General features: G+C 35.7%; 1 protein-coding gene, 1 long non-coding RNA gene and 1 pseudogene across 2 annotated transcripts in view; all 3 read right to left on the bottom strand.

Annotated features, from left to right (window-relative positions):
• Positions 1–414: 414 nt before the first annotated feature.
• Positions 415–3,401, bottom strand: LOC136032029 (uncharacterized). Its single transcript, XR_010618627.1, has 2 exons — positions 3,292–3,401; positions 415–555 (listed from the first exon to the last, which is right to left on the bottom strand). It is a non-coding gene; the product is annotated as an uncharacterized LOC136032029 (long non-coding RNA).
• A 4-nt stretch (positions 3,402–3,405) lies between these two features.
• LOC136032430 (Golgi-specific brefeldin A-resistance guanine nucleotide exchange factor 1-like) lies at positions 3,406–4,309 on the bottom strand (annotated as a pseudogene).
• Positions 4,310–4,434: 125 nt separating this feature from the next.
• LOC136032028 (Golgi-specific brefeldin A-resistance guanine nucleotide exchange factor 1-like) overlaps positions 4,435–27,497 on the bottom strand; it is a gene marked incomplete in the record, with an annotated part of 78,359 nt that continues 55,296 nt past the window's right edge. Inside the window, 5 exon segments of the mRNA XM_065712114.1 lie at positions 4,435–4,838; positions 16,810–17,234; positions 18,820–19,674; positions 22,148–22,356; positions 24,263–24,386. Coding sequence (XP_065568186.1) covers positions 4,435–4,838; positions 16,810–17,234; positions 18,820–19,674; positions 22,148–22,356; positions 24,263–24,386 — 2,017 coding nt within the window.

Genomic DNA, 27,497 nt, shown 5'->3' with positions numbered 1-27,497 from the left:
TTGGATTTCATTTATTCTTTAATAATAATTTCTGATCGTTTTAAATTAATGTAGGTTCTTATTTTTTTCGATCCTAAGTTTAATATTGACTTTACATTTCTTAAAACTTCTTTTTTTTTTAACTTAAATGTCGCCCTTCTACATGGTTGTATACATTTAATTTTTCTTCGTTTTGGATTTCATTTATTCTTTATTAGTAATTTCTGATCGTTTTGAGTTTGAATTAATGTAGGTTCTTATTTTTTTCGATCCTAAGTTTAATATTGACTTTACATTTCTTAAAACTTCTTTTTTTTAACTTTAATGTCGCCCTTCTACATGGTTGTATACAACAAAAACTACTTAAAATTGAGACCAAAGAAAAAAAAAGAAAAAAGAAGAAGAAAACTTAGAGTAACTAAGTAAGGAAACTAGCACCGTTAAAATAAATTTATTTCCAATATCTCATAAAAAAATGAAACAAAAAAAAAAAAAAAAAAAAAAATCACAACTCGACAACCACAGCAGAATTCAGAGGCTTCCCGAGTCATTGCCCTTCGAAACACTTTCAAGCTCCTAGGAGAAAGGAAAAAAATGTACTAGGGAAAAAATTGAAGAAAGAGTAAAAACAAGATGAGTATATATAAATAAAACAATACAATTTACTTGCATAATCGACAAATATAATTGGCTAAAGAACCACATGTGCATAGGGGTTTGACCTTTAGAAAAGGGTGGGGAAATGGGCATATAAAGAACATCATTCTCTGCTCTATAAATGTGTCCTTTGCAACCTCGCAGACATCCTTTGGCTAACTCTACGGGGTTTATTGAGCAGGCATGTACAATATTCCAAAAGTTATACATTGGGAGGTTTAATTTTCTTTTGGAAGAATTAAAAAATAAATAGATAAAAGAAAAAAATCTTAGCCTTTAATATTCAACCATTAAACAAAATAAATTATCGTAATAGATAGAAAACCCTATTTGTTAAAATTCAAAACGGAGAATACGTAAAAATTTTGTACTTTCATTTTAATATAACAGAATAAACTACGAAACATGTTTTTTTTTTATGGAGTCCATTTAAAATGTAAAGTAGAACTGCCCCAAATATAAGGTGTTGTCTGTAATGTCTATCGTAATGGCATGCGTGTTATAAATGCCTGTGTTAATGACACCCTGCACGAGCCCAAAACCTACCTGGACATAGTGGTGTTACTCTTAATGAGTAATATTTTGAAGCAATCATCATCTAGTGGTTGGATTTGGATTTAAATATAAGAAAGATCTTTGAGTAAGGGGAAGCTCATAATGTTTTGTTCTTAACTGCGTTCTGCTTCGTCGGAACTACCACTCTCTTTATACCTCCTCCCCCAGACTAGAATGCCGTTTGGATTTATTGATAGCGATTCACAGTTCAAACAGTGCATTTTATTCGGCATAACTCCAAAAATAACAATTACAACAGCAAGAAAAAAAAAAAACTGATAGTCATAGTCCAAACAGTTCGTGGTAACGAACTGTAGCAAGGAGCGACACGGCTCAATAGTAAACGAAACTCTAAAAACGGAATTTTGATGCTAATAGATGCATCAAAAGAATCAGATTTTTATGCTGATTTTAAATATATAAGTTTCATTAAATTTAGTCTTACTCATCAAAAGTTACGAGCCTGAGAAAATTTGTCTTGTTTTGAAAAATAGGGGGAAACACCCCCTAAAAGTTATAGGATCTTAACGAAAATCACACCATCACACTTAGTATTTTTGCCCGAAGATCGATCATGGGTGCGTTATTACTGTTTTATAACTTTTATAACGTTTTACAACGTATTACTGTTAAGTTATTAACTGTTTTATAAAGTAGAATTGAGAGAAAGAGTCAAATTTAAGAGTAAAGAGCGGGGTGTTGAGGAGGGAACAGCCCCTTTCATACATGGAGTAATTTCTGTTCGTTTTAAGTTTTAATGTCGCTCCTTACTTTCAGTTAAAAAACTTGTTTTCTTTTATTTAATCATAGTAAAAGCCAACAATTAAACGTGGACGTATTATACCCACCAACACTGCCATAGTCTATTGCCAAATGTGCTTTATTGAATATGACACGTATTTCAAATAGTATCTTTTTAATTGGTAAAAAACACAAACACTTAAAAAAATACTTCGAATAGTTACTTTTATGATTCTTAGTTTAATTTACTCTTTCAAAATAACACATTATTTTATTCTACTTTTTTTTACTTTTTCTTTTGATTCTATTTCATTCAAAGGTACAGCAATTGACCCTTAGATAAAAAATTCATAACAAATATATGTTATTTATAAAGCAATCTATGTATAGTTTGTTGAAGAAGTTTATAGAATTGACGAATCATTAAATGATTATAAAAGAGAATAGTTATAAACAGAATATAATAGTTATAAAAAAACTGTTTAAAACATAGTTTGTTTTCAGCAAAGCGCAAATGACACTCTAGCCTTTAGAGGGTTTATGGTGGCAGTAGTCTTTTTCTTGTTGGTGGCAATTTCTTTTCGTTTAAAATTTAAATTTATTATTTATTTCAATTTGTTCTTGTTTTCACATTGGTTTAACATCTACAATAATATCATTTATAATTAAGTTTGACTTATTACAAGGCTTTATATCGATTCAGGCTAAATTCTTTTCTGGAATAATATGTTATTAAAGAAATCTTCATTTTGTTTTTTTTTTTTTTAATGGTATAATATTACTATAGCACTCCATTTGTTTTTTGAATGGTATTTTGGGAACATCCATGAAATTTATAAGGTTTTAGTTAGGTTTTTTTTAGAATATGAAAGAAAGAGAAAAAGAAGAGAGAAAGAGAGAGAAAGAGAGAGAGAGAGAGAAAGAGAGAGAGAGAGAGAGAGAGAGGAGAGAGAGAGAGGAGAGAGAGAGAGGAGAGGAGGAGAGAGAGAGAGAGAGAGAGAGAGAGAGAGAGAGAGAGAGAGAGAGAGGAGAGAGAAGAGAGAAGAGAGAGAGAGAGAGAGAGAGAGAGAGAGAGAGAGAGAGAGAGAGAGAGAGAGAGAGAGAGAGAGAGAGAGAGAGAGAGAGAGAGAGAGGAGAGAGAGAGAGGAGAGAGAGAGAGAGAGAGAGAGAGGAGAGAGAGAGAGAGAGAGAGGAGAGAGAGAGAGAGAGAGGAGAGAGAGAGAGAGAGAGAGAGAGAGCGGGGGAGGAGCGATGAAGGATGAGGGAGATAGAGAGGAAGAGAGCGGAAGAGAGAGAAGAAAAGGGAAGGAGTAATGGAGATAGGGAGAGGATTTAACATAATAAAAAGGTTATACTTACGGGATTTAATAATTCCATTTGTCCCGAGAAATCACCATTACTGAAGGAACACTTTCAGGCACCCACAGGGTCTCTAACTTGGGATAAATCAGAAGCACATGGAATAAGAGATAACTTTTCCTTGGTTAAGTTCATCAACATAGGTGAGACAAGTTGTTCCGCGCAAGACGATACAGAAGTACTTCGGGCAAACATTGAGCTGTCTGTGATAAACAAGTCACGTTGAACGGGGAGAATCCGTATAGGACTTGCCCCTTGGAAATAGTCAGAAAGCAAAAGAGGGCTTTGACTTCGTAAGACATCTTCTGGAATTGTCTGTTGACTAGTTTCTAAAGGAGAAAAAGCAGTGCTTTCTAATGCAATACAAGAAGGACCACTAAGTACGCTACTTTGATTTGATTCTTGGACACATGACTCTGTAAGATCAGAAACGCAAGCTTCAAGAGAATCCGACTTGACTACATGCTGAACAGTGCGAGCAGAAGGCTGCTTCGACCTCGTCAGTTCATCTTTCAAGCCTGGCAGAAAAGTTTCAATTTTGTCCCAGGTAACATTTGAAAATTGATCACCATTTCGTTTGAAAACCCCCGCAGTTTCCATGACTAAAAGCATATTTTTCATTGATTCTGGAATAGCATCAGCAAGTAAATCACTCTCGGTTTTGGAATATTTCTCCATGGATTCAAGAATCATTAGCCAAAGGGCAGTAAAAGTTGGTAGAACAACTAGCAGCTGTAGATGTTGGAGAAAAACTTTTGAAAGCAATGCAGAGGCACGCATTCTCGTTTCATCTATCCCAACATATTTATGTCCCTTATTATCAAGTAGTTGTTTCTAAAAGAGGGAAAAGAACACAATTGAAACAGGATTCCCACTGATTAGCCTTCAGTTCTTCTATCATCAGAAGTGCTCTCTGCAGATACGTGATTGCTTTAGTTCTTACATCCTTAGAGCTATCACAACAGAGCCTAGCAAAGCCTTGAAGAACGGGACATAAACCCTTTTCCCCAGATTTCATAATCAACTTTGCCTATTCTGCATATCTGTTCATAAAGAGAGTACAAAAAGTCAATAATTCGGAGAGGCACTAGTTGATTGCTCTTTAAAAAATCCTCATCGTCACTTTCATCAGGTTCGTAACCACTACTGCGCGACCTTCCGAGACGAGGTTTTTTCATTTCCTTTTTCTTCTTTGTTGTGGATCTTGCAATACAGGCTTCCACCAAATACACGGCAACACTGTACTAAATAACGATAATTAACGTAATTGACACATCCCGATTCTCGTATGATCCATTCCAGCACATCAATAGACTTTTTATAGGTACTAGGTTCACAATGGAACAATTCTCTTGCAACTTCTAGACTATACTGATTTACATAATGTAAAGGAATTCGGAGTGATTCTATTTCGCCCTCTTTGCCAACTACCATCCAGCCTCCTGTTTGACATTTTGAAGATGTTGACAAATCTGGAGTCGATGTCCCGTGGTGAAGAGATGGTTTTTTTTGCTCTAACGAATATAGTTCCGAGTCAGAAGTATAACCTAAAATCGAAAGAAGGAAAAAGTACATCCAAGTGCGTAAAACGACAGTCTAGCATTATCCGGTTCTAATACGTCTTAGAATCGATCTATACATGAATAAAAACACTTTTTTGAATGTCATAGAAGACATTCATTTTATTACCAAATAAATGCACTTCCTCCTTTTGTATATTTTCTTTTCCCCCTTTCCAAAACTCACTAAAAATACCTGGATCTCAGCCCCCTCAATTCTGCTAATTAAATAGAAATTCTTAGCTAAATTCATTAAAAATTCTGTGCTTCGGTAGTCAAGTATGACTCATTTTATTCTCTGGATTTTGGGTGAGTTGAATACAGAAGGTACAGTATAATGTTTTCCCAAACGAGTAGCGTTATGTTTCTTGATTGGCTAGTCTTCTCTCTTGGTCACAGTTTTCTTAATATTGAGTTATAGAAAATTTGAGCTTGTTCAGCTTTTGTATAGCTTGTAGAATGGCAATTAAAAGTAAGTTCTCTTTTTTATTATGCGAGTAATTCCTTAACCCGAGACAGAATGGAAAAGTTTGTCAGAGCGGATTGCTTCAGCTTCGGTTGAAGATATTTCTTTGAGGGAGTGAGTATATCAGAGTATTAGTTTTCTTACATATATATATATATATATATATATATATATATATATATATATATATATATATATATATATGGCCGGGCAGGAGCAGCCTAATGGCGATAGCCATTAAAAAGATAGATTTAGGCGAGTTTTTATTCTCGTATTAAGCGGGGCTTCCTTCACCAGGGTCGTAACAGTTTGTTACGTCAGTGTTGGTGACAGCTACAGTGATATTGGTTGCAGCTAGGGTAACATTGTTGCAAGAATTCCAATCCACCTTTTCCAGAGATTTGGGCAAAATCTAGGTTATAATCCCTATAATATAACCTATAAACTCTACTAGAACACCCAAGAATTTGAAAAACATTTTTTGTTTGGAGATTTGTGGCCTAGCCACTTCTTTAGAATATTACATCAAAGAAAACTTGTCAGCTTTTGTGCGCATAAATAATCGGTAGTTAAAACATTATCAAAGAGACAGTATTACAACAAAAGCACAATATTACGGAAATACTGTCTTCTTTCACAGGTGGGTGGAAAATTTCAGAAATTGATTGAATATTATTATCGCTTTAGATAAGAGCTAATTTGAAAGACTACTTACGGACCATTGGACGCAATTTTTTTTGGAAGGGGGGGGTGGCCTTCCCTTTTTTATATAATCTGCCTGGTTATAGATATGTTTGTATGTATGTATTTCCAAAAAAAAACATCGGACCATAGGAAAAAAACAGCAAACAAAACAGAAAATAAAAATGATAAAACCACTAACAAGAGCTAATAGCACATATGGCACTTGTGGACGAGGTCGGAGAAGCCAAGGGCTCATATGGCATGACCTCTAGCAAAATTCTATAAGTCAATAGATTGATTTAAAAGAAAAATCAGAGGCTTAATACTGACCAGGATTTAAAATAAGGATTCTAAATATCAAAATTCATTCAGATCCGATCATCCATTCGTACATTGAAAATACCTCAATTTTTTAAATTTTTCATATCCCTTCAGTCCCTCAGTCGGTCGAATCGGGAAAAACGACTTTATCAAGTCAATTTGTGCAGGTCCCTGACACACCAATCAATTTTTATCGTCCTAGAACGTCCAGTAGCACCGAACTCGCAAAAGCACTGACCCCCCCCCCAAAAAAAAGAGAGAGCGGTCCTGATCTCTCCACTCTCAGCGTTTCGAAAATTTCTGTTTCTCCCCTACCTCCCCCCATATGTCCCCGGATCCAATTCGAATTGAAAATGGAGCATTTAAGACATAAGATCTTTCTATTTAACAAGTTTCATTAAGATCCGATCACCATTCTTAAGATAAAGATACCTAAATTTTCCTTATATTCTTTATATATTCTTTTTGTACTCTTTGCTTAACCTCCTGTGCATATTCACCATTCCAAAAAAAACTTAAACCCCGAAATACACGAATTCTTTTTTAATCTCTATAAAATCACATTTATATCTAAATTGATCATTTTCCCTTAATTTTCCAACTTTCTTAAAAGCTACATTTACTGTTTTCTTCTTGTTTAATTCTAATGCTTTCATATCCAAATATTCCTCCATTATGTTTAATAATGTTTGCATGTCTTTTGCTGATTGTGCTACAGGCGTAATATCATCAGCAAACAAAAGCATACATATTTTTGAAACACTTATCAGTACTTCCAGAGCGCTTGTCAAATAGTTCGTGGTAACGAACTGTAGTAACGAGCGACCCGGCTCAATAGTAACCGAAACTCTAAAAAATGGAATTTTGATACGAATAGTTACATCAAAAGAATCGCATTTTAATTCTGATTTTAAATATACAAATTTCATCAAGATCAGTTATACCCATCAAAAGTTACGAGCCCGAGAAAATTTGCCTCATTTTAGAAAATAGGGGGAACACCCCCTAAAAGTCATACAATCTTATAAGTCACACCATCAGATTCAGCGTATCAGAGAACCTTGTTGTGGAAGTTTCAGGGTCCTATCTACAAAAATGTGGAATTTCGCAATTTTTGCCAGAAGACAGGTCACGAATGCGTGTTTATTTGTTTGTTTTTTTTTTCACAGGGGTAATCGTATCGACTGAGTGGTCCTAAAATCTTGCGAGAGGGCTCATTCTAACGGAAATTAAAAGTTCTAGTTCCCTTTTTAAGTGAGCGAAAAAATTGGAGGGCACCTAAGCCCCCTCCCAGGCTCATTTTCCCCCCAAAGTCAACAGATCAAAATTCTGAGATAGCCATTTTATTCATCATAGTTGAAAAACCTAATAACTATGTCTTTAGGGACGACTTACTCCCCCGCAGTCCCCGTGGGAGGGGCTGCAAGTTACAAACTTTGACCTGTGTTTACATATAGTAATGGTTATTGGGAAGTGCACAGACGTTTTCAGGGGGATTTTTTGGTTTAGGGGGGAGATTTGAGGGGGGTTACGTGGGAGGATATTTCCATGGAGAGACTTCTAATGGGGGAAGAGAATTTCAATGAAGGGGGCGCAGGATTTTCTAACTTTATTTGAAAAAACAATGAAAAAATAAATATGAAAAGTTTTTTCTACTGAAAGTAAGGAGCAGCATTAAAACTTAAATTGAACAAAAATTATTACGCATATGAGGGGTTTACCTCCTCGTTATACCTCATTCTTTACGCTAAAGTATTTTTAGTAATTTCAACTATTTATTCTACGGCCTTTGTGATTCAGAGGTCATTCTTAAGGAATTGGGACAAAATCTAAGCTTTAGTGTAAAGAGCGAGGTATCGAAGAGGGTTGAACCCCCTCATATACGTAATAAAAACATACGAATATAGAAGTTTGTTACATAAGTTAATTCGTAAGTTACGTATATTTTTTACCAATAAAAACGTTTGTAAAAAATTAAAAGTTCTAGTTGCTTTTTTAAGTAATCAAAAACTTGGAGGGCAACTAGGCCTCCTCCCTCGCTTCTTTTTTCTCAAAATCTTCCGATTAATTGTAATTAATTAATATGCAAATTTCGTTTTAATTATTTATGTGCGGAGAGCCAAGATCAAAACATGCATTAATTCAAAAACGTCCAGAAATTAAATACAAAAACAAGCTTTTTTAACGGAAAGTAAGGAGCGACATTAAAACTTAAAACGAACAGAAATTACTCCGTATATGAAAGGGGCTTTTCCTCCTCAACGTCCGGCTCTTTACGCTAAAGTTTCTTACTGTTTTAAAAAGAACAGTTAAGAGAAAGGGTCAAACTTTAGCGTAAAGAGCGGGACGTTGAGGAGGAAAAGCCCCTTTCACATACGGAGTAATTTCTGTTCGTTTTAAGTTTTAATGTCGCTCCTTACTTTCCGTTAAAAAAGCTTGTTTTTTTATTTAATCTCCTGGAAGGAATCAACTATATCGTTAATGCACGCCTTGTACAAAATCGGTGACAGTGGCATCCCTGTTTTAAACCTATTCACGACCAAATTCTCCCGGATACCTTACCTATTATTCTAACAACTAGGCCTACTGAACTATACATTCCTACAATTAATCTAGCAAAACTTACAAGCAGTCCTATCTCCAAAAGTCGCTTAGCTAGGTATTGATATAAGAATGTACTATATTGAGGGAAATAATATATCGGGTGCAGATGTGAAGTTTTACTTAGCAGGGTAGTTAGCCCTGTTTGAAGTATAAGAAAGTAGATATACTATCCAAGTCTTTGGATCAGTTTACTTTCGTGTTTTCTCTAATTGTATTTATGTTTTTGACTTCGGAGAGCTGTTTTGAGGCAAATTGAATCAATTATCACCGCTTATTACGTGGATATTTAAATATATTGTAGTATTTATTATTTGGTATAGCCATATTCCCTGAAAACCCAGGGCATCAGTTTAATATCATTTTGTAAGCAATACTCATTTCTGAACTTGCTAGGAGAGATATAAGGTCAAGACCTCTCAGACGACTAGAGGAATAGGTTAGATGTTTATGTGTTTATACTTGAATAATTTCAATCCGGTATTTGCAAGCACTGGTGCAAAAATTCCAAAAATGGTCTCAAAGTCGGAGTCATTCATTCGAATGTCAGAATCATTTTTTTTTTTTTTTTTTTTGAAACGGGATATCCGAATAAGAATAAGGACATCTGGAAATTAGGAGGTAAAGAAATAGCACACCTATTTTAAATGCGGTCAGATCACTAGGTTTCTATGGAGATAAACATCAACACCCGTCAGCTTGGGTTGACTAAAAATTTCAAAGAAAGATGGTACTATCCATAGGAAAACAGTAAAGGTAAGCCTCCTACCTAATCTTCGGGGAAGGCAAACCCACCCTGTCAAAAAAAGTGAAACGCCTGATATTCCAGTTCGAAAAGTAATCCGTGGTTTTCTCTATCATCTTGTGTCAGAAAATGATAGGTTTTACGCCTTGTGTTGCCAAGATGAGCCGAGATTATAGAGGCAAAAAAATCGAGTTCGAGAATTGAGAATTACCAACCTCAGAATTTAGGAATAAGGCTTCTAGTGGGCCACACTTGGCTGAAACAAATTTTAGAGTGTGTGCTTTCCTCAATAAGTTCGAGAGCAAGGAGTTCAGTATGAGAAATTAAATGTAAGGAGTTAAGGTTCCGCTCAATAACAATTTACCTATTTCATCAGCAAAAGCAAAGGAAACTGAAAGAAAGAACTGAAAGTCAAAACAACAGTTCAATTAATGCATAATTTATGCTATGAAGCTTCAATATGAGAAACCAAATGTTGGAATGCAATTCCCAAATGAAGATAATTTATTTACTTTAACTGAAAAAGTAGAAGAGAAAAAAGAGTTCGAGGATAGAGCATAATTTGAAAACTGTTCACTTCCTACTTGAAGATTACTTGTTTGTTCCTACTTAGAAAGTAAGGAAAGGCAAGAAAAAAAAAATATATAACTTAAAAATTCAATCTGCAGTGATGGACGACGATATTTAAGAGGCTCATTTTTGTTAGCCCGCAATTGTGAGCTTAAAGGGGAAGAGGTCTTCCCTCTATAGAATAACCGTGAGATAGAATCGGAACATTCACACCAGGTATTAAAGAAGTCAGGCAGTATTTGTGGAATTGAGGGTTTAATCAGGTTGGACGAGCCTTGGAAGAGGTTGTAGATCTTTCCTATCAACTTTCGGAGACACTTGTCCCTAAACGTGGGGGAAATCTCTTCTCGAAGTCCTCAATTGGTATCGATACTTGTGCTTTACAAGGCTGTCCCTTGAGGTGGAGCCCAGAAGATGCTACTTCGTGTTTCCTTGAGATTTCTACCCCAAACCTTTGGTCACAATCACTTCTGCGAGCCTCTATATCTTTCCCCAAAAGTACTTTTGAACTATGCTAAACGGGAAGTTTTATTTCAATTCATATGTTGATCCATTTATCTGAATGGGGACGTGTTGGATGTCAAAGAAGACATCCAAAAGATAGCAGATAATGAATGTCCTTTCTCCTTTCATGCATATTTATTTTTTCCCTTTTCCATTGCTCTGTTGATTGCATTGCATTTCCATCTGATAGTTTGTATTGCATGTCATTCCATGGCCAAGTCAGACCAAGCTAAATTCCATAAAATTTCAGCAGTTCGCTAGAGTGACGGATGAATCATCTTATCCCTCGGATGTTTGGTGAATTGAATAATGTTTCCCTTAATGAGTAGCGTCATTTTTCCTTGATTGGCGGGTCTCTTCAGCCACGGTTTTCTTAATACTTGTTTACAGGTTTTGACGTAGTCAGCTTTTGTCTTGAATGTGGTCTTACAATTAAAGTGAGTTTTCTTTCTTATTACACGAGGGATTATTTCTTAACCCAAGACAGGTTGGGAAAGTTTGTCAGAGCTGACTGATTCAGCTTAGGTTGAAGATATTTCCCGGGGAAATAGAGAATATCAGAGTATTATTTTTCTTACGCCAATATACATGGCCGCGCTGTTACAGGTTAATAACGATAGCCCATAAAAAAGATAGATTATAGTTTTCATTATCGTATTAAGCGGGGCTTCCCTCACTGGGGCCGTAACAGCCTCGTAGAGTAATATGGTGGTAGCTACTACTTCTATTGTGTCTACTACAAAGGCTAAGTGTATAAAACAAAAATTTTAAGAAAATATTAAAGTGGCAGTTGAACTAAATTGAAACACACTGTAAGCATAAAGCTTCTCAAAAGGATGTATCAGCAATGTCTCGGGAGCTGTTTAGAGAATTAAGTTGAAATTTTCAGGGAATGTTTAGGGGGATATTGAATAAAATTAAAAGGTGCTATTTGCATACTGCTACTAATGCTAAAACTACTGCTATAACTATTGCTACAACTGAAGCCAAGGATATTAAGGTAAAACTTTCAGAGAATGTTTAGGGGGATGTTGAACTGAATCAAAACACACTATGACCATGTAGATTGTCAAAAATGCGTGCAAGAAATACCTCAGGAATGGCTTAGAGCACTAAGTTGAACCTTTTAGGGTGTATTGAGGCGGATTCTGAGCTAACCAAAAGACAACAATTGCATACCACTACTACTAGTGCTGCTAAAAGTGATGCTAATGGTATTGAGACAAGACCTCCAAGGACTTTAAACTAAATCAATACACACTGTAAGCATGGAGGTTGTCAAAAGTGCATATAAGCAATATCTTAGGAACGGGTTAGAGTATTAAGTTTAAAACTTTCAGAGCATGATGAGTGGGATATTGAAATAACCAAAAGACAATATGTACATGTTACCACTATTACTACTACTGCTACTGCGACTACTCCTACTGAGACTAAGGGTATTAAGGTGAAACTTTCAGGGAATGTTTAAGTGGTGTAGAACTAAATACAAATACACTATGTGCATGCTGGTTTCCAAAAGAACGTATGAACAATTCCTCAGGAACAGCTTAGAGCATTCAGTTTAAACTTTTAGGGAGAGTTGAGAGGGAGGTTGGACTAAGCAAAATTCCCTCTGTGTATACTGCTACTACTACTACTACAACTACGAATTCTATTACTGAGGCTAAAGGCATGAATATGAAACTTTCACAGAATTGTTCAAGAAGATGTTGAAATAAAAATAAACACACTCTGTGTATGCAGGATGTCAAAAGGGCAGGTCAGCAATATCCCAGGAGAAGTCTAGGGCATGTCAAGAGGATTTTGAACAAACCAAAAGTTTCTATGTGCATACTACTACTATTACTACTACTACAAGCTGTGCTACTACTACTGCTGCTACAGCTACCTATACTAAAACTGCTACTATTATGACTACTGCTAGCAGTACTGCTGAAGCTAAGGGTATTATGGTGAAACTTACATGAAATGTTAAGGAGGATGTTAAACTAAATCAAAACACACTATGTGGACTCAGGTTATTAAAAGAATGTAATAGCTATATTCATGTAAACTTTCAGTTCATTTTGAGGCTGACGTTGAGTCAACCAAAAGGTAGTATAAGCATACTAGTACTACTGCTTCTACTGCTACCATAAATACTACTACTAAGTGGATTAAGGAGAAATTTTCAGGGAATGTTGACAGGAGATGCTGAATTAAACTGAAACACGATGTGCCTACAGGCTGTCAAGAGGACATATTAGCTGTATCTCAAGAACAGCCTAGAGAATTAGGCTGAAACTTTCATGGTGTGGAACTAATTAAAAGGCACAATGTGCATGCTACCAACATATTAGAAATAATACTACTGTAACTGATATCAGGACTCCTATTAGTAGGCTAATGATATTAACGTGGAACTTTTAGACTGTTGAGAGACACGTTGGGCTAAATGAAAATACACTACGTGCAAGCAGGTTATCAAAAGGATGTACCAGCAATATCTCACAAACAGAATAAAACATTAAATTGAAACTATCACGAATGAGCAAAGGAATGTTAAACTACACCAAAAAGCCACAATGTGAATACTTTTACTGCTCCTACTACCAATACAACTACTGTTATCACTAATACTACTCCCAATGCTCATACTATTACTTCTGCTACTATGACTACTACTACTACTACTAAAGCTAAGAGTATCAGTAAAACTTACATAGAATAGTGAGGGCGATGTTGAACTAAATCAAAACACACTATGTTCATGTAGGTTATCAAAGAGGTGCTTTAGCAATATCCCAGCAGTGCCTTATGCTGATTTTTTCCCAAATCAAAATATTTTAAGTGCATCCAGGTTGTCAAAATGGACGGGGTCAAGATATCCAGGCGGGATATCTTGGGACTGGGATAAGGTATAAAGTACAAACTGTTATAAAAAGTTTAAGTTGCTTTAAAACCAAATAAAGAGGCACTTTGGGCATGCTTGTTGTCAATAAGACGTCTCAGTAATATCTCAAGAACAAATGAAGGTATCAAGTTCAAATTTTCAGGCCTACTACGATAAATACTTCTGCTCCATCTACTAAACTCAATCAAAAGTGTGCAAGCACATCAAGGTGGTCAAAACTACATAGATACAGTGCCTAAGGAACATAATAGGGTATTTAGTTTATTTTTAAACGGAAAGTTGAGGTGTAAAACTAAATCAATATTTACTATGCGTATCTAGATTTTCAAAAGGGTGCATATTCCTAAAAATTGCGAAAAATGTTGTCCAACATATAAATGGTAGCCAAAATCTGGATTCTTATAGAGAAAAACCAAAATGATTTAAAATATTCTTTTGTCAGCCAATGAAACATATGAGGTCAATTAAAAACGAAGAGAAACTAAGTTCTAAAATGTTTTTCCACAAAATACGTTATTCAGAGAAACATAAAGAATTATATCAAACCAAATATGAGCCGAAATAAAGTCAATCAATTTTTTCATCAGAAATAAAGTCAGGTAATCATCATCAATAAATTAATACAACCCAAATGGACAGAAAATTACAACAAATAACCAAGTTGAACTCAAAACGAGCAGAAACTAAGAGGAGTAGGACTGCCGCTCCCCCCCCCGTACCTTCTAAAAACCAGAACATAAACGGCAGTTTACTACTACTGCTACTACCAATAACTCACTGCAGCACCAAGCCGCCTGAGGCCAACACAGCTAAGCACGCTTCTCCTCCAACCTAATCTATTTAAAGCCTCCCTCTTTACACCCTCCCAGGAAGTTCCCATTTCCTTTAAATCTTCATTTATGACATCCTTCCTACCCAGACAAGGACGACCTGCTTTCCGTGTAGCCCCAGACGGTTGGCCAAAAAGGACAATCTTCGGTAATCTGTCATCCATCATCCGTAGAACGTGGCCTAGCCATCTCAACCTTTCTTTCATAATAGCCCCAGAAAGTGGGATTGAACCACACTTTTCGTACAACCTACTGTTTGAAATACGGTCAGTCAGCCGGGTACCCAGAACAATCCGTAGGCAATTTCTTTGGAAAACATCTAGTAAATTTTCATCTGCTTTTCGGAGTACCCATGCTTCAGAGCCATATTTGACCACTGTCATCACTGTAGCTTCCAATATTCTAATCTTGGTTTGTAGACTTATCTTCCTATTCTTCCACACTTTTTTTAACTGTGAAAAAACACCCTGAGCCTTAGCTATTCTACTTTTAACATCTTCACTGCTCCCACCATCTTTACTAATAATACTACAAAGGTAAATGAAGCTCCCAACCTGATCAATCTTTTCGTTTCCTAATGTCACCTGTTAATCTTCACTTATTCCTAGCCTTAGTGACTTGGTCTTCTTAACATTAATTTTCAAGCCTATTTTAGCACCCTGAACTCGTAAGACCTCTAAAAGTTCATTCATTTTGCTCCCACTTTCATCTAATATGCTTAAATCATCAGCATAATCTAAGTCCATGAGCGTTCTTCCTCCCCATTTGATTCCATGGTCTCCAATTGCCTTTCCTGTGCTCCTTAAGACGAAGTCCATCAAAATGATCCATATAAAGGGGGATAGAACACAACCCTGCTTAACTCCTGATTTAATACAAAAACAGTTGCTAACCTCATTTCCTATCTTAACCGCAGCAGTATTATTCTCGTACATAGCGCAAATCACTTTAATGTATTTTTCTGGTATACCATATAACGATAAGACCTTTGTTAACGCTCTTCTATCAACAGAATCGAAAGCTTGCTCATAATCGATAAAACTGAGGACCAAAGGTGTTTGACAACGAAGGGACTTCTCAATTATTAACCTAAGAGTGAAAACATGGTCGACACATCCTCTACCTTTTCTAAAACCGCATTGTTCTTCCCTTAAAACTTTGTCTACAGCATGTCTCAGTCTAAAAAGTATCATATTACTCAGTAATTTGTTACCAACAGAGACCAGACTAATGCCTCGATAATTACGACACTCAACGGCAGTTTACTTGAAGCAAAATACATTTTAATGTTTTCTTTTTTTTCTAATTTTAATAAGCCCCAAATTATTAAGACTTTCAGGAATGAATATCAGCATATGTTAAACTATCAATCCATATCCATTTGTTTTGTTTTTCAGTAGCCTTGGTTATGGTGGTCATTTATCTTTTTTTTTCGATATTATGGGAAACAAGACTACTACTACTACTACTAATAACTCACTGCAGCACCAAGCCGCCTGAGGCCAACACAGCTACGCACGCTCCTCCTCTAACCTAATCTATTTAAAGCCTCCCTCTTTACACCCTCCCAGGAAGTTCCCATTTCCTTTAAATCCTTATTTATGACATCCTCCCAACCCAGACAAGGACGACCTGCTTTCCGTGTAGTCCCAGACGGTTGGCCAAAAAGGACAATCTTCGGTAATCTGTCATCCTTCATCCGTAGAACGTGGCCTAGCCATCTCAACCTTTCTTTCATTATAGCCCCAGAAAGCGGGATTGAACCACACTTTTCGTACAACCTACTGTTTGAAATACGGTCAGTCAGCCGGGTACCCAGAACAATCCGTAGGCAATTTCTCTGGAAAACATCTAGTAAATTTTCATCTGCTTTTCGGAGTGTCCATGCTTCAGAGCCATATTTGACCACTGTCATCACTGTAGCTTCCAATATTCTAATCTTGGTTTGTAGGCTTATCTTTCTATTCTTCCAAACTTTTTTTAACTGTGAAAAAACACCCTGAGCTTTAGCTATTCTACTTTTAACATCTTCACTGCTCCCACCATCTTTACTAATAATACTACCAAGGTAACTGAAGCTCCCAACCTGATCAATCTTTTCGTTACCTAAGGTCACCTGTTCATCTTCACAGATTCATGGTCGTTTTCGCTTGAATAATTATTTGACTTTATTCCTGCTCTTTACTTTTCTTTGAAAAACTTCTTTTGTGGAAAAGTTTTTTTAAATTGATAAAAGGAAAAAGAGTAACAGCACCCAGCACAATTCAAACTGAAACTCCAACCACAAAAAGATAGATATTTAATTTCCAATTAGCAGCAAGAAATAAGAAATATGCGATTACCTTTGTCTGATTCTTGGCCAGTTTCATGATTTCTTCGTTCTTCATTCTGGTCTTGAAAGCTGCCGGTAGGTTTTATTATTTTTGGTAGACTAGCACCAGCACCAGCACATTCAAGGAGAGTAAACAATACGACCCAGTCTCCATCCTCCTTAACAAAAGAAGAGCCTGCTTTCAAAAGTTCATATAATCCCCAAATGATTGGCTTCGATACTCTTTCCAAAGATGTCGCTTTAATCTGAAGTAAAACGCCTAGGGAGTGCAGGACAGCAGAGGTTAGCTCCTCTTTCGAAATCAAGCATATAGCAAGACGAAGTAAGACATTAACTGATCTGTCTAACAGGTAATACTCATTATTTGCAGAAGCATCCAAAATCAGAGACAGTAAATGATCTTTTGCAACTGGAAGTATCAGAGATGCACGCTCTCTAAAAAAATAAGACAAGTACCTCAAAAAGTATTATATTTATATTTAGGTAAAAGTTCATTTATAATCTGGCTCGACTTAAACAGAGTCAACGCACTAGCATTGCGTTAAGCTCTCATGTATTATTTCCTTTTTCCCCCTGTCGCTTCAAATAGAAGAGATGGTCGTAGAAACCTGAGACGACAACTATTTCAATTGGAAACTGAAAATTTATAGCGCCCCTTTTAAGGGTAGAGTGATTGGAGGACGCCCAGGCCCAATCCCGTACTCTTTTTGCCCCTGAGCACCCCGTATTGATCCATAGCATTAGATTAAAATTTTCAGACAACTATTTTGACATTTTCCTCAAAATTGTTGGAAGATCCAGTAAATATGTCTCCGGAGATAACATAAACCAAGTAAACCTAGGGACGAGGGCCATAAATAATACAAATTGCCCATTGTTTACAGATAGGTTTTATATTGGAAAAAAGGCGGGCATGTTTGACCTTATCAATCCCATTTACTCTCTGGCCAGGGCCAAACTAAAAGTTTCGTTTGGGGCCATGGGTCTCATGAAAATCAGTCCCAAAAAAGGGGCTAACTTGGTTTTCTCCCGATCATCTTGAAACTTCTACCCTTAAGTCCTTTGGACAAACGGACCCTAATCCACAAGAAAAAGTAAAAACAAAAAAATGTCCCTATAAATAGTTTAAGAAGGGAAAAAAGTGATTTTAACCCTCAAAATCTGCACCACGGGGATCTTGGTTTATAATGAAATAAAAACAACTTAAAGCATCTAAATATAAGGCCCGAAAATGGCCAAAACCTTTTTATTTCTAAACAGCATAGAACCTACAACCGTAAATCAAGGACATCCTTGAATTGGCCCAAGAAATCCTAATACACCTAAAAAAGAATTGATTTTGGAAAAACAGATCCCTAAAAATGGAGCCCATGGAGAAGCTAATCTACAAAAAACGTGTGGACTTCAAATCGTTTTTTAAGCTGTGATTGTGTCAGTAGGATAGAGGAACAATATTTTATTCTGGTCGGTTTGAAAACTGCATCCGTAAATTTCTGGCTCAAAGGACCTAATTAAACCGCTTTCCTTTTTTTTCTTTTTTTTTTGCAGATTATCTGATCTTTCATTTGAAAAAATCTTTGGTTTTTCATTCCAGGAAATATCTAGCTCATTTCAGGGGGAAAAGGGGGTTCTTATAATGAAAAAGTATTTAATTAGCCATTACATACCTCAAAAATGCACTTTTTTAAATGTAAGAACTGATTTTTAAACGGTGGCAGCTTGAACACACACCCCCAATTGCTCGCCCTGGCTATGCCCATACCAAACATGCTTATGGTCAAGTAAGAAAAAAATTAGTATAACACGATAATAAAAATCACATGAAGAAAAACTAAATTCTTTTCTACATGAAAGGATGAGAGAATGAAAAATGATGGCAAAAAAAAGAAGAGGGGAGAGAGAGAGAGAGAGAGAGAGAGAGAGAGAGAGAGAGAGAGAGAGAGAGAGAGAGAGAGAGAGAGAGAGAGAGAGAGAGAGAGAGAGAGAGAGAGAGAGAGAGAGAGAGGAGACGTAATATTACCCGTTTTGAATGATTATCTTGCTTAAGAGTCCCATGAAGAAGACGGTCACACTTTTCGAATACTCAGTAACCTCTGACCCTTCTGGCAATGGAGATATTTCTACGATAGCTTTCACAAACTCAATAAGTGCTTCAGCTCTCATAAACTTTGATTCATTGAGCAGTTCTTCAATTCCACATTCTTGAACACAGCTTCTGGCTGCGTCTAGCTCTTCAGGAGACAGTTGGTAATCACTCGATGAAATGATATTGAAAAGAGAGTAAATAAACCCAGTATCAGATCTCCGAGTTTCTCGGGACTTTATTTCAATTGACACGGTGCCTTCAATAATATCATCAATTTCTAAGAGCTTATTTGGCAATAAGTTTGCATTATAAAGCCCAAGGAGACAAGTACACAGGTTTTTCCACGCATCTCGTATTGTATTGCAATACCGTCGAATAAGAAGGAAATAAGTTCTAAGAGCCAATTGTCCCTTATTATCCCTTCCAAAAATGCCAGCAACATATTGGTGATCATAGTTAGATATGAGAGGTACAAATTTGCTCAAAGTATTTAAGTAAGAATCTACTGTGTCAGTCATATTGTAATGGAAACCAATCATGACACATTTCTTGAATCCATGTAAGATCCTTTGCAAAGCTTTGGGATCTATTAAAGGATCCCAAAGCATGCATAATGTTTGAACTATTGGACCCTTTGCAAGTATCTGAAAAAGCTCATGGTCAAGCATTCCGTTTGAGGCATGGAGATAATTTCCTTCGGAGGTAGCACTTCTACCTAATAAAACTTTCCACAGATAATTTTCTCTAACAATTCCACTCTGTTCTGCTGGCATTACGATTTCTTCACTCCTGAAATGAAAATCAAACATACTCGTATTACTAGCACCATGGAAGCAAATATCACAAAATTATTGGTGATTAAGTTCTAACCAGTCGTAATAAAACCACGTTTAACAAACAATAGATGGAGGAGGAGCACGAACAACTGTGTTTGTTTCCGTAAACTTGGTACTGCGATGGGTTTGTCAGTGACATTAGTAGTAGTCAGTTCAGAACCCATTCCACGAAATAGAAAACGATTTTATTTTTTTTTGCAATAAAATTGAAAACTGAAAAAATGTGTCAACAATTTTTCAGGTATTGGCCGTACCTACAATTTTTTTTTTCTAAGCTCGTCACAGCGTTAAAACCTCTGAAACTAACGAACTCCTTTATCCCCCGGTTTAAAGCTTCTAATTTTGCCACCTCCTAGGAGTTCCCCAGCAATCTTGGGTTTTATTTTGCAATCTACTCCCAGCCGACCCTCGGACGTTCTTTTTTCTCTAGAGCGAAGGAAAAAACGGATACATTAGTGGTCCCTATGCAAAAATGTGACTTTTTTTTGCTGGTCAAGTGAAGGCACAGTAAGTATTCTCCACAGATTTTTGGCCTAAGTAATTCCAATGCTTTACTTTTTGTTTTGACCTGGCACCATTTTAAGGGGTTAAGGCTTTTTTTGTTATTATGGGCCGTGGTTCGTCCTTTGCTAGGTTGCAGCTAGCGATTAAACCTCGATCCCTTCGACTTGCAGAATGTTGCTAGGATTATCCTTCAAATCCATAATCCCGCTTCTACGTAGACACGACCTCAGTCCAAATTGTAGAGTTTCATCAACTCGGCACAAAACAAGCTAAATCTTGACTCGGAGTATGAACAAGTTTGTCTGAAAAGCGAAGTCTTGAATCAGAGCAAGAACAAGATAAGTTTTTTTTTTTTATTTGAAAAGTGAATTCCTGACTCGGATCCAAAACAACATAAGCTCACACTAGGTGCACAAGCAAGTACAAGTCCTGATTTTGAATAAAAATTGATCCAAGTCCAAGCTGCAAGTTTTTGATAACATTGTGGAAAGCGTGACTTGACCTGACTTCTGACTTAGCGGTGAAACGAGCAAAAACTTATAGCCTAATCAGAAGAATTACTTTAATGTGGTGCAAAAGCAAGCGAAGCATTGACGGACTGTAAAAACAACCCAAGTCAAAGTTGTGGAATAGCTCTGTGCAAAAACGTGCTCAGTCCTGAAAACCCCTATACTCGGCGGAAAACGAGCTAAGGACAAACGTTACGAGACTGAACACGTTGCAAGAACAAAGAGCTTCAGGCTTTCGGTGACTTGGTGTAAATACGGACTAGGTTCTGATTTGGTACAAAACGAGTTAGATCCCGATTCACTATAAAGATGATTTATATCCTTGTTTAGTTACAAAACAAGCAAAGTCCTGGATCGGTATAAAATAATCTAAGCACGAGCGAAGGAATTTCGGTGACTCGAGGCGAAAACGAGTTAAATAGTGGTCTAGTGCAAAAATTAGCCAAGTCCAAGATGTAGAGTGACTCATTTTTAATACAAGCTCAGTTCTGACTTCGGCAGAAACGAGAAATTCAATATTCAGTAATTTAGTGACAAATTCCAATAACGAGCTATCTTGAATCACAAAAGAACGGGCCAAGTTCTAACTCGTTGTAAAATAAGCTAAGTTCATTCTCGGTAAAAAAAAGTGCGCTAGGTTCTCTTTCAGCGATTTGATGAGATAAGTCATGAATCGCTGCAAAAACGAGCTAAGTCCTTGCACGTTACAATAAAAGAAGAAAAATCAGGCTGAATCCAAGTATTAGAATTTCGGTAACTCAGTTTACAAACTAACCAGGCCCCGACTTGGAGTAAAATGAGCTAAGTACCGAGTCAGTGTAAAAACGACCAAAGTTCTAATTCAGTATAAAAACAAGCTAAGCCTTGTGGACACAAGCTAATTCCAAGTTTGGTGCCAAACGCAGTCGGTCTTAACTAATTGGGAACACAAGCTTTTTTGCACATAAGTCCTAATTTGACGCCTGATTTGGCGACAGATCAGGACTTTTGGCGAGATCAGGACTTTCCACTTTTATACAATGAATATTCCTAAACTAGGAAAAACAAGTTGGTTCGTAATAGGTTAATCAATGCGCCTTGATGTCCTCTACCACCCTGCCCTGGCTTATCCTGGTTGGATGGGACACTGAATATTTCAAATAATACACGGAACTATTCGAAAAAGAAGGTAGGCAAAAAGAAAAGTATGGCACCCTCAAAAGAGAAAAAAAAACAAAAACAGAATAAAACAACAGATTAGCGATTTGATGAAAACGACGGTATAAAAAAACCGATTAGTAGATTTCTTTGAGATTGAACGTTAATCTTATTCATAATAAGAACAAATGACATTATTTCTCGAGTTCTAATTTTTGAATTTAAATTATAAGGAATGGAAAACTAGTTGACAAAGAAAAGCGATAATCTACTCACCTAATTGCATTATAAATAGAAGTAAGCATTTCTTGGTCAAAGTTTTCACCACTATTGACACCTCTTAAATTTCGTATGAAGTCAGTCTCCGTCATGGGCACATTCTGTTTCTTAGCATTTGTATTATGTTGATCTGTGTTCAGCATGATAACTGCGTAGGCTAGAGTAAACGCTGCACCGCTGTTCGCGAATGGCTCTCCAGTAGACTTCTATAGCATAAGGTGAATCCAAATTATTGTCCAGTTTCAACAATAAAATAACTTGACTTTTAAAATTTCAAACTTGACCCTTTAGCTTGAAATAAAGAAAATATACAGAATGCTTTTATTTTCAAATTATTGAAAGAAGGGACCCATATACGACTAAGCTCTTTAGCACTCCTTCACCTTATTAAATGCAAAAGAAAACCCACAGAAATTGTCTGCAAAAAATATTTTGGACTAAGTCTAATTTTATTCTTGTTTATAGTTTTACCAAAATAATTTCATTTGTGAAACTTTGAGGATTCGATTTTATTATCAGAGGTATCCATCACTGGCATCTGTTTTGAATTCTGGTTGAAAAGAACAGATAAAGGCAACAAAAAAAAAAAAAGAAGAAAAACCAAGCTCAATACGCACCTATGAGCCCTTTCTACGGTGTGGTTATGCCTGATGTTAGAAGCAAAATTGACATTTGTTTGAATAATACTCACCTATCTTGATAACACAATAGAATTATTATGGAACAGGATTGATTAAAAATAGCAACTTTAGCAAGAAATGAACAAGGTTGCATCATAGCAAAAGACTGAGAATGAAAATAAAAAAGCTAAAAAGAACAAACAAATAGGAAGAACAACAAGGAAAAAATAAAGCGAAAAATAAAATATTCAAAAAACGTAAATGTCTGGATAATTTATAGTTTTTTCATCCAAGACACATTCTAAACCTCGGATCTATCACTGATTGATCGTTTTGATGAACGGATTTCAATCTACATAATGGTCCACTAGATAAAATGAATGTAAAAAGGCCTAGACTTTGCTATGAGAATTTGCGACATTAATTCAATAAATACTCCCAAAACTATTCTGAGACAGTTCCTGGCGAAAGAAATCATGTTAACAGTACTCCCTTTTTCCATAGGAACCACATCTCAGCATCACATTTAGTACACCTAAACATAAATGACTCAAATGTCCTCATCAAAAACTGATTTATATAAAAAAAAAAAAAAAAAAAAGCGTTGCAAAGGCACGCTTCAGCCACTTCCTGATCTTCAATTATTTTTATATTCAAGATGAACCTTATTTATATTCATCCAACTTCTGTTTTTTTTCTCTAAAAACTTTTAATAGCATAACTCCTTCCACTACCGCTTTACATGCAGTACAACTCCAATGCAGATCTACAAAATTCAATAAATATTTCTGATCACACTCCATTCTTGCAAAATAACCGCTGTTTTTATGTTGCCTTTCTCCAAGTACTGGATACAGTGGATTCTTCGAAGGAAACAAATGAAAATAATAATCAATAGGAAAGTTTCTTAGCGGTGAATTTTATGATAAATTAATAAATATGTTCAGATTTTCCCTATCCTTTTTGTAACAATTCAGAAACCTTCATTATTCCAAAAAACAAAAATCCAAACAACTCTTAAAATAATCGTTACCAGAAGCCCGTCAGTGCAATAACTTTCTTTCCATTGAATTTTTGAAGCATGATTGACATTCTAAATGAGAAAACTTTTCTTATTTTTTCGCAATTTTAACAGCCATTGCTAAAGGAAAACATTCTAAGGAAACTTTAAAAAAGGGAAAAAAATGCAACGTAAAAAGCATGGATGATGTCTAATCGTGTTTTCAAAGTGAGGGTAAACACTCCCATTTTTTCGTATAAGTTTGGCTCTTGGGCATGAATAAAGTTTAATTTTCTTCCTCAAGTAATTACTGAAAAAAAAACGGAAAAAAGAAGTTCGCTACAGAAAGAATCAAAATAGATATGTCTCATCAAGCATTAGACAAATAATTTATATTCAATTATTCTATAAATAATTTATAGTCTTTAGAGGGAAGATAGTTTGTGAGAAAGAGGAAGTGAAACAAGAAAAAAGAATAGGAATAAAACTCACATGCCAATGGTCTGCAAATGCTTGAATTAGGTTATCAATAAGTGGCGCTTCTCCAGGAAGACGGAATGATTCAAGGTAAGCTCGCAAAGCTAAATCTATACGCTTGTTAGAAAAATCGAAAGACCTATAGAAAAAGAAAATAATTAATGGATAAATAAGGAATTTAAAAAACAACAAGAACAGAATTTGTAAGAAAAGAATAAAAAACGTGAGCAGCATCAATGGCATCGTATGTTACCGTCACAGGAGCCAAAAAGTTACCTCTAGTCTTGGTCATTTGTCTTAATCACATCAAATCTAAATGACTAAACCATTTATTTAGGGAATCAATAAGCGGCCTGATTACTCAAGTGACTCAGAAGACCAATCCAGAGGATGAATTTCAGCTAAATGCACGCTTAAATGCCCAAAACGACCACCTATGAAACCCTGAATTTTCTACTTTGAAATCAAAAGCCCTTGGTAGGGAATAAAAACGTCAAATTATTATAGTTTAACTCAATGTTGCAAAAAGAGTGATTCAATCCAAAACACCTTTTTGTACTGACTTTTTTTTTACTCAAACTCGGTATTGTTTTTAGAGGTGTTATAGATTAGTCAAATTAAAAGAAGCTCGAAATCTTAATCCTTAACTTAATATTAAATATGAAGGACAGTCGTAAAATTCACAATTAAGAAAGGGCAAAGGGCAAACGTCAGGGGAACGAAGGTTCCCCTGACGCAATTTGTTTTTATGAACTAGCGAATAAACTTCCAAAAACTCCAAAATTTTAGATAAAATTAATGATTGAAAACAAGATCTAATATAAACTTGTTAAAGATATTTCTAGTTCAGCTGGGTCTTACTATATTTCTTGTGGTTTTCGAACGAACAAAATAAAAAAATATCAAACAAATTTGTCTTGTTTTAGAAAATATTTTATTCCAGATAAAGATCCTCAATTTCGTACGTTCCTTAGAATAGAAATTATGAGAGTTTAGATCAGAACTGCAGAATTCACTCAGACTATAAAGTTATCCAATAGGTAAAAGAAAGCATGACTCTCAGACTTTCCCAATAATTATTTTGTGTACTTTATAGTTAATTTTGACACCATGTCTTTTATCCATCTAAAATTCACATTTGATTGAAAGAAACTGAAAATAGAAAAAAACAGAATAGCCTCACTGGAAAGACCTTTCTAAATGTTTGAACAGTCCCCCAAAATAAAGCAAATTCTGAAGAAGAAAAAACGAGGATATTTCTGAAGGAAAAAACAAGGACATCAATTGATACTTCTGTTCGACCGTCCTAAGCTGCAGAAAAGTGTATAAAGGGTAATATATATATATATATATATATATATATATATATATATATATATATAAAATCCTAAGGACAAAATAAAAACAAAGCAAACCTCAAAAAACACAACAATAAATTGCTATTACATAAGCTAAAATAGTTGTTTATCAAACAGTTCGTGGTAACGAACTGTAGTAAGGAGCGACCCGGCTCAATAGTAAACGAAACTCTAAATAACGGAATTTTGATGCTAAAATATACATCAAAAGAATCGGATTTTCATGCTGATTTTATATCATCAAAATTGATGAAATATATAAGTTTCATCAAATTTGGTCTTTGTCATCAAAAGTTACGAGCCTGAGAAAATTTGTCTTATTTTAGAAAATAGGGGAAAACACCCCTAAAAGTCACAGAATCTTTACGAAAATCACACCATCACATTCAGCGTATCAGAGAACCCTAGAGCAAAATTTTCAAGCTGAATTTTCAATTCCAAAATTGGAATTTCGTATTTTTTGCCAGAAGACAAATCACGGGTGCGTGTTTATTTGTTTTTTTGTTGTTTTTTTTCCAGGGGTCATCGTATCGACCAAGTGGTCCTAGAATGTTGCAAGAGGGCTCATTCTAACGGAAATGAAAAGTTCTAGTGCCCTTTTTAAGTGACCAAAAAATTGGAGGGCACCTAGGCCCCCTCCCACGCTCATTTTTTCTCCAAAGTCAACAGATCAAAATTTTGAGATAGCCATTTTGTTCCGCATAGTCAAAAACCATAATAACTATGTCTTTGGGAATGACTTACTCTCCTACAGTCCCTGGGGGAGGGGCTGCAAGTTACAAACTTCGACCAGTGTTTACATATAATAAAGGTTATTGGGAAATGTACAGTCGTTTTCAGGGGATTTTTTTTTGGTTTTGAGGGTGGGGTTGAGGGGAGGAGGCTATGTGGGAGGATCTTTCCTTGGAGAAATATGTCATGGGGGAACAGAAATTCAATGAAAAGGGCGCAGGATTTTCTAAAATTACTATAAAAAAAATTAAAAAATAAACATGGAGAAATTCTTTCAATTGAAAGTAAGGAGTACCATTGAAACTTAAAACGAACAGAGATTATTACGCATATGAGGGGTTCTAAAAATACTTTAGCATAAAGAGCGAGGTATTTAGGAGGAGATAAATACCTCGCTCTTTATGCTAAAGTATTTTTAGTAATTTCAACTATTTATTCTACGGCCTTTCTGATTCAGGGGTCATTCTTAAAGAATCGGCACAAAACTTACGATTTAGTGTAAAGAGCGAGGTATTAACGAGGGTACAAACCCCCTCATATACATAATAAAAATTTAAGAATACAAAAGTTTGTTGCGTAAGTTAATTCCTAAGTTACGTATATTTTTTACTAATAAAATATTCGTTAAAAATTAAAATTTATAGTTGCCTTTTTGTGTAACCGAAAAATTACATGGCAACTAGGCCTCCTTCTCCATCCCATATTTCTCAAAATCGTCTGATCAGAACTAAGAGAAAGACATTTAGCCAAAAAAGGAATTAAAATGTAAATTTCATTTTAATAATTTATGTGTGGAGGGCCAAAATCAAACATGCATTAATTCAAAAACGTTCAGAAATTACATAAAAAAAACTAGTTTTTCTAACTGAAAGTAAGGAGCGACATTGAAACTTAAAACGAACAGAGATTACTCCGTATATGAAATGGGTTGTCCCCTCCGCAATCCTTCGCTCTTTACGCTAAAGTTTGACTCTTTACCACAATTCTGCTTTTTGAGACAATTAAAAGCTTTAGCATAAAGAGCGAGGGATTGCGGAGGGGACAACCCATTTCATATACGGAGCAATTTCTGTTCGTTTTAAGTTTCAATGTCGCTCCTTACTTTCAGTTAGAAAAACTAGTTTTTTTTTATGTAATAAGTAGTTAATCCTACGGAGCAA

Source organism: Artemia franciscana, chromosome 10 (assembly GCF_032884065.1).
Source record: "Artemia franciscana chromosome 10, ASM3288406v1, whole genome shotgun sequence".
Taxonomy (NCBI): domain Eukaryota; kingdom Metazoa; phylum Arthropoda; class Branchiopoda; order Anostraca; family Artemiidae; genus Artemia; species Artemia franciscana.
Note: the sequence above shows the minus strand (reverse complement) of the source record. Positions and strands in the feature narration are given on the sequence as shown.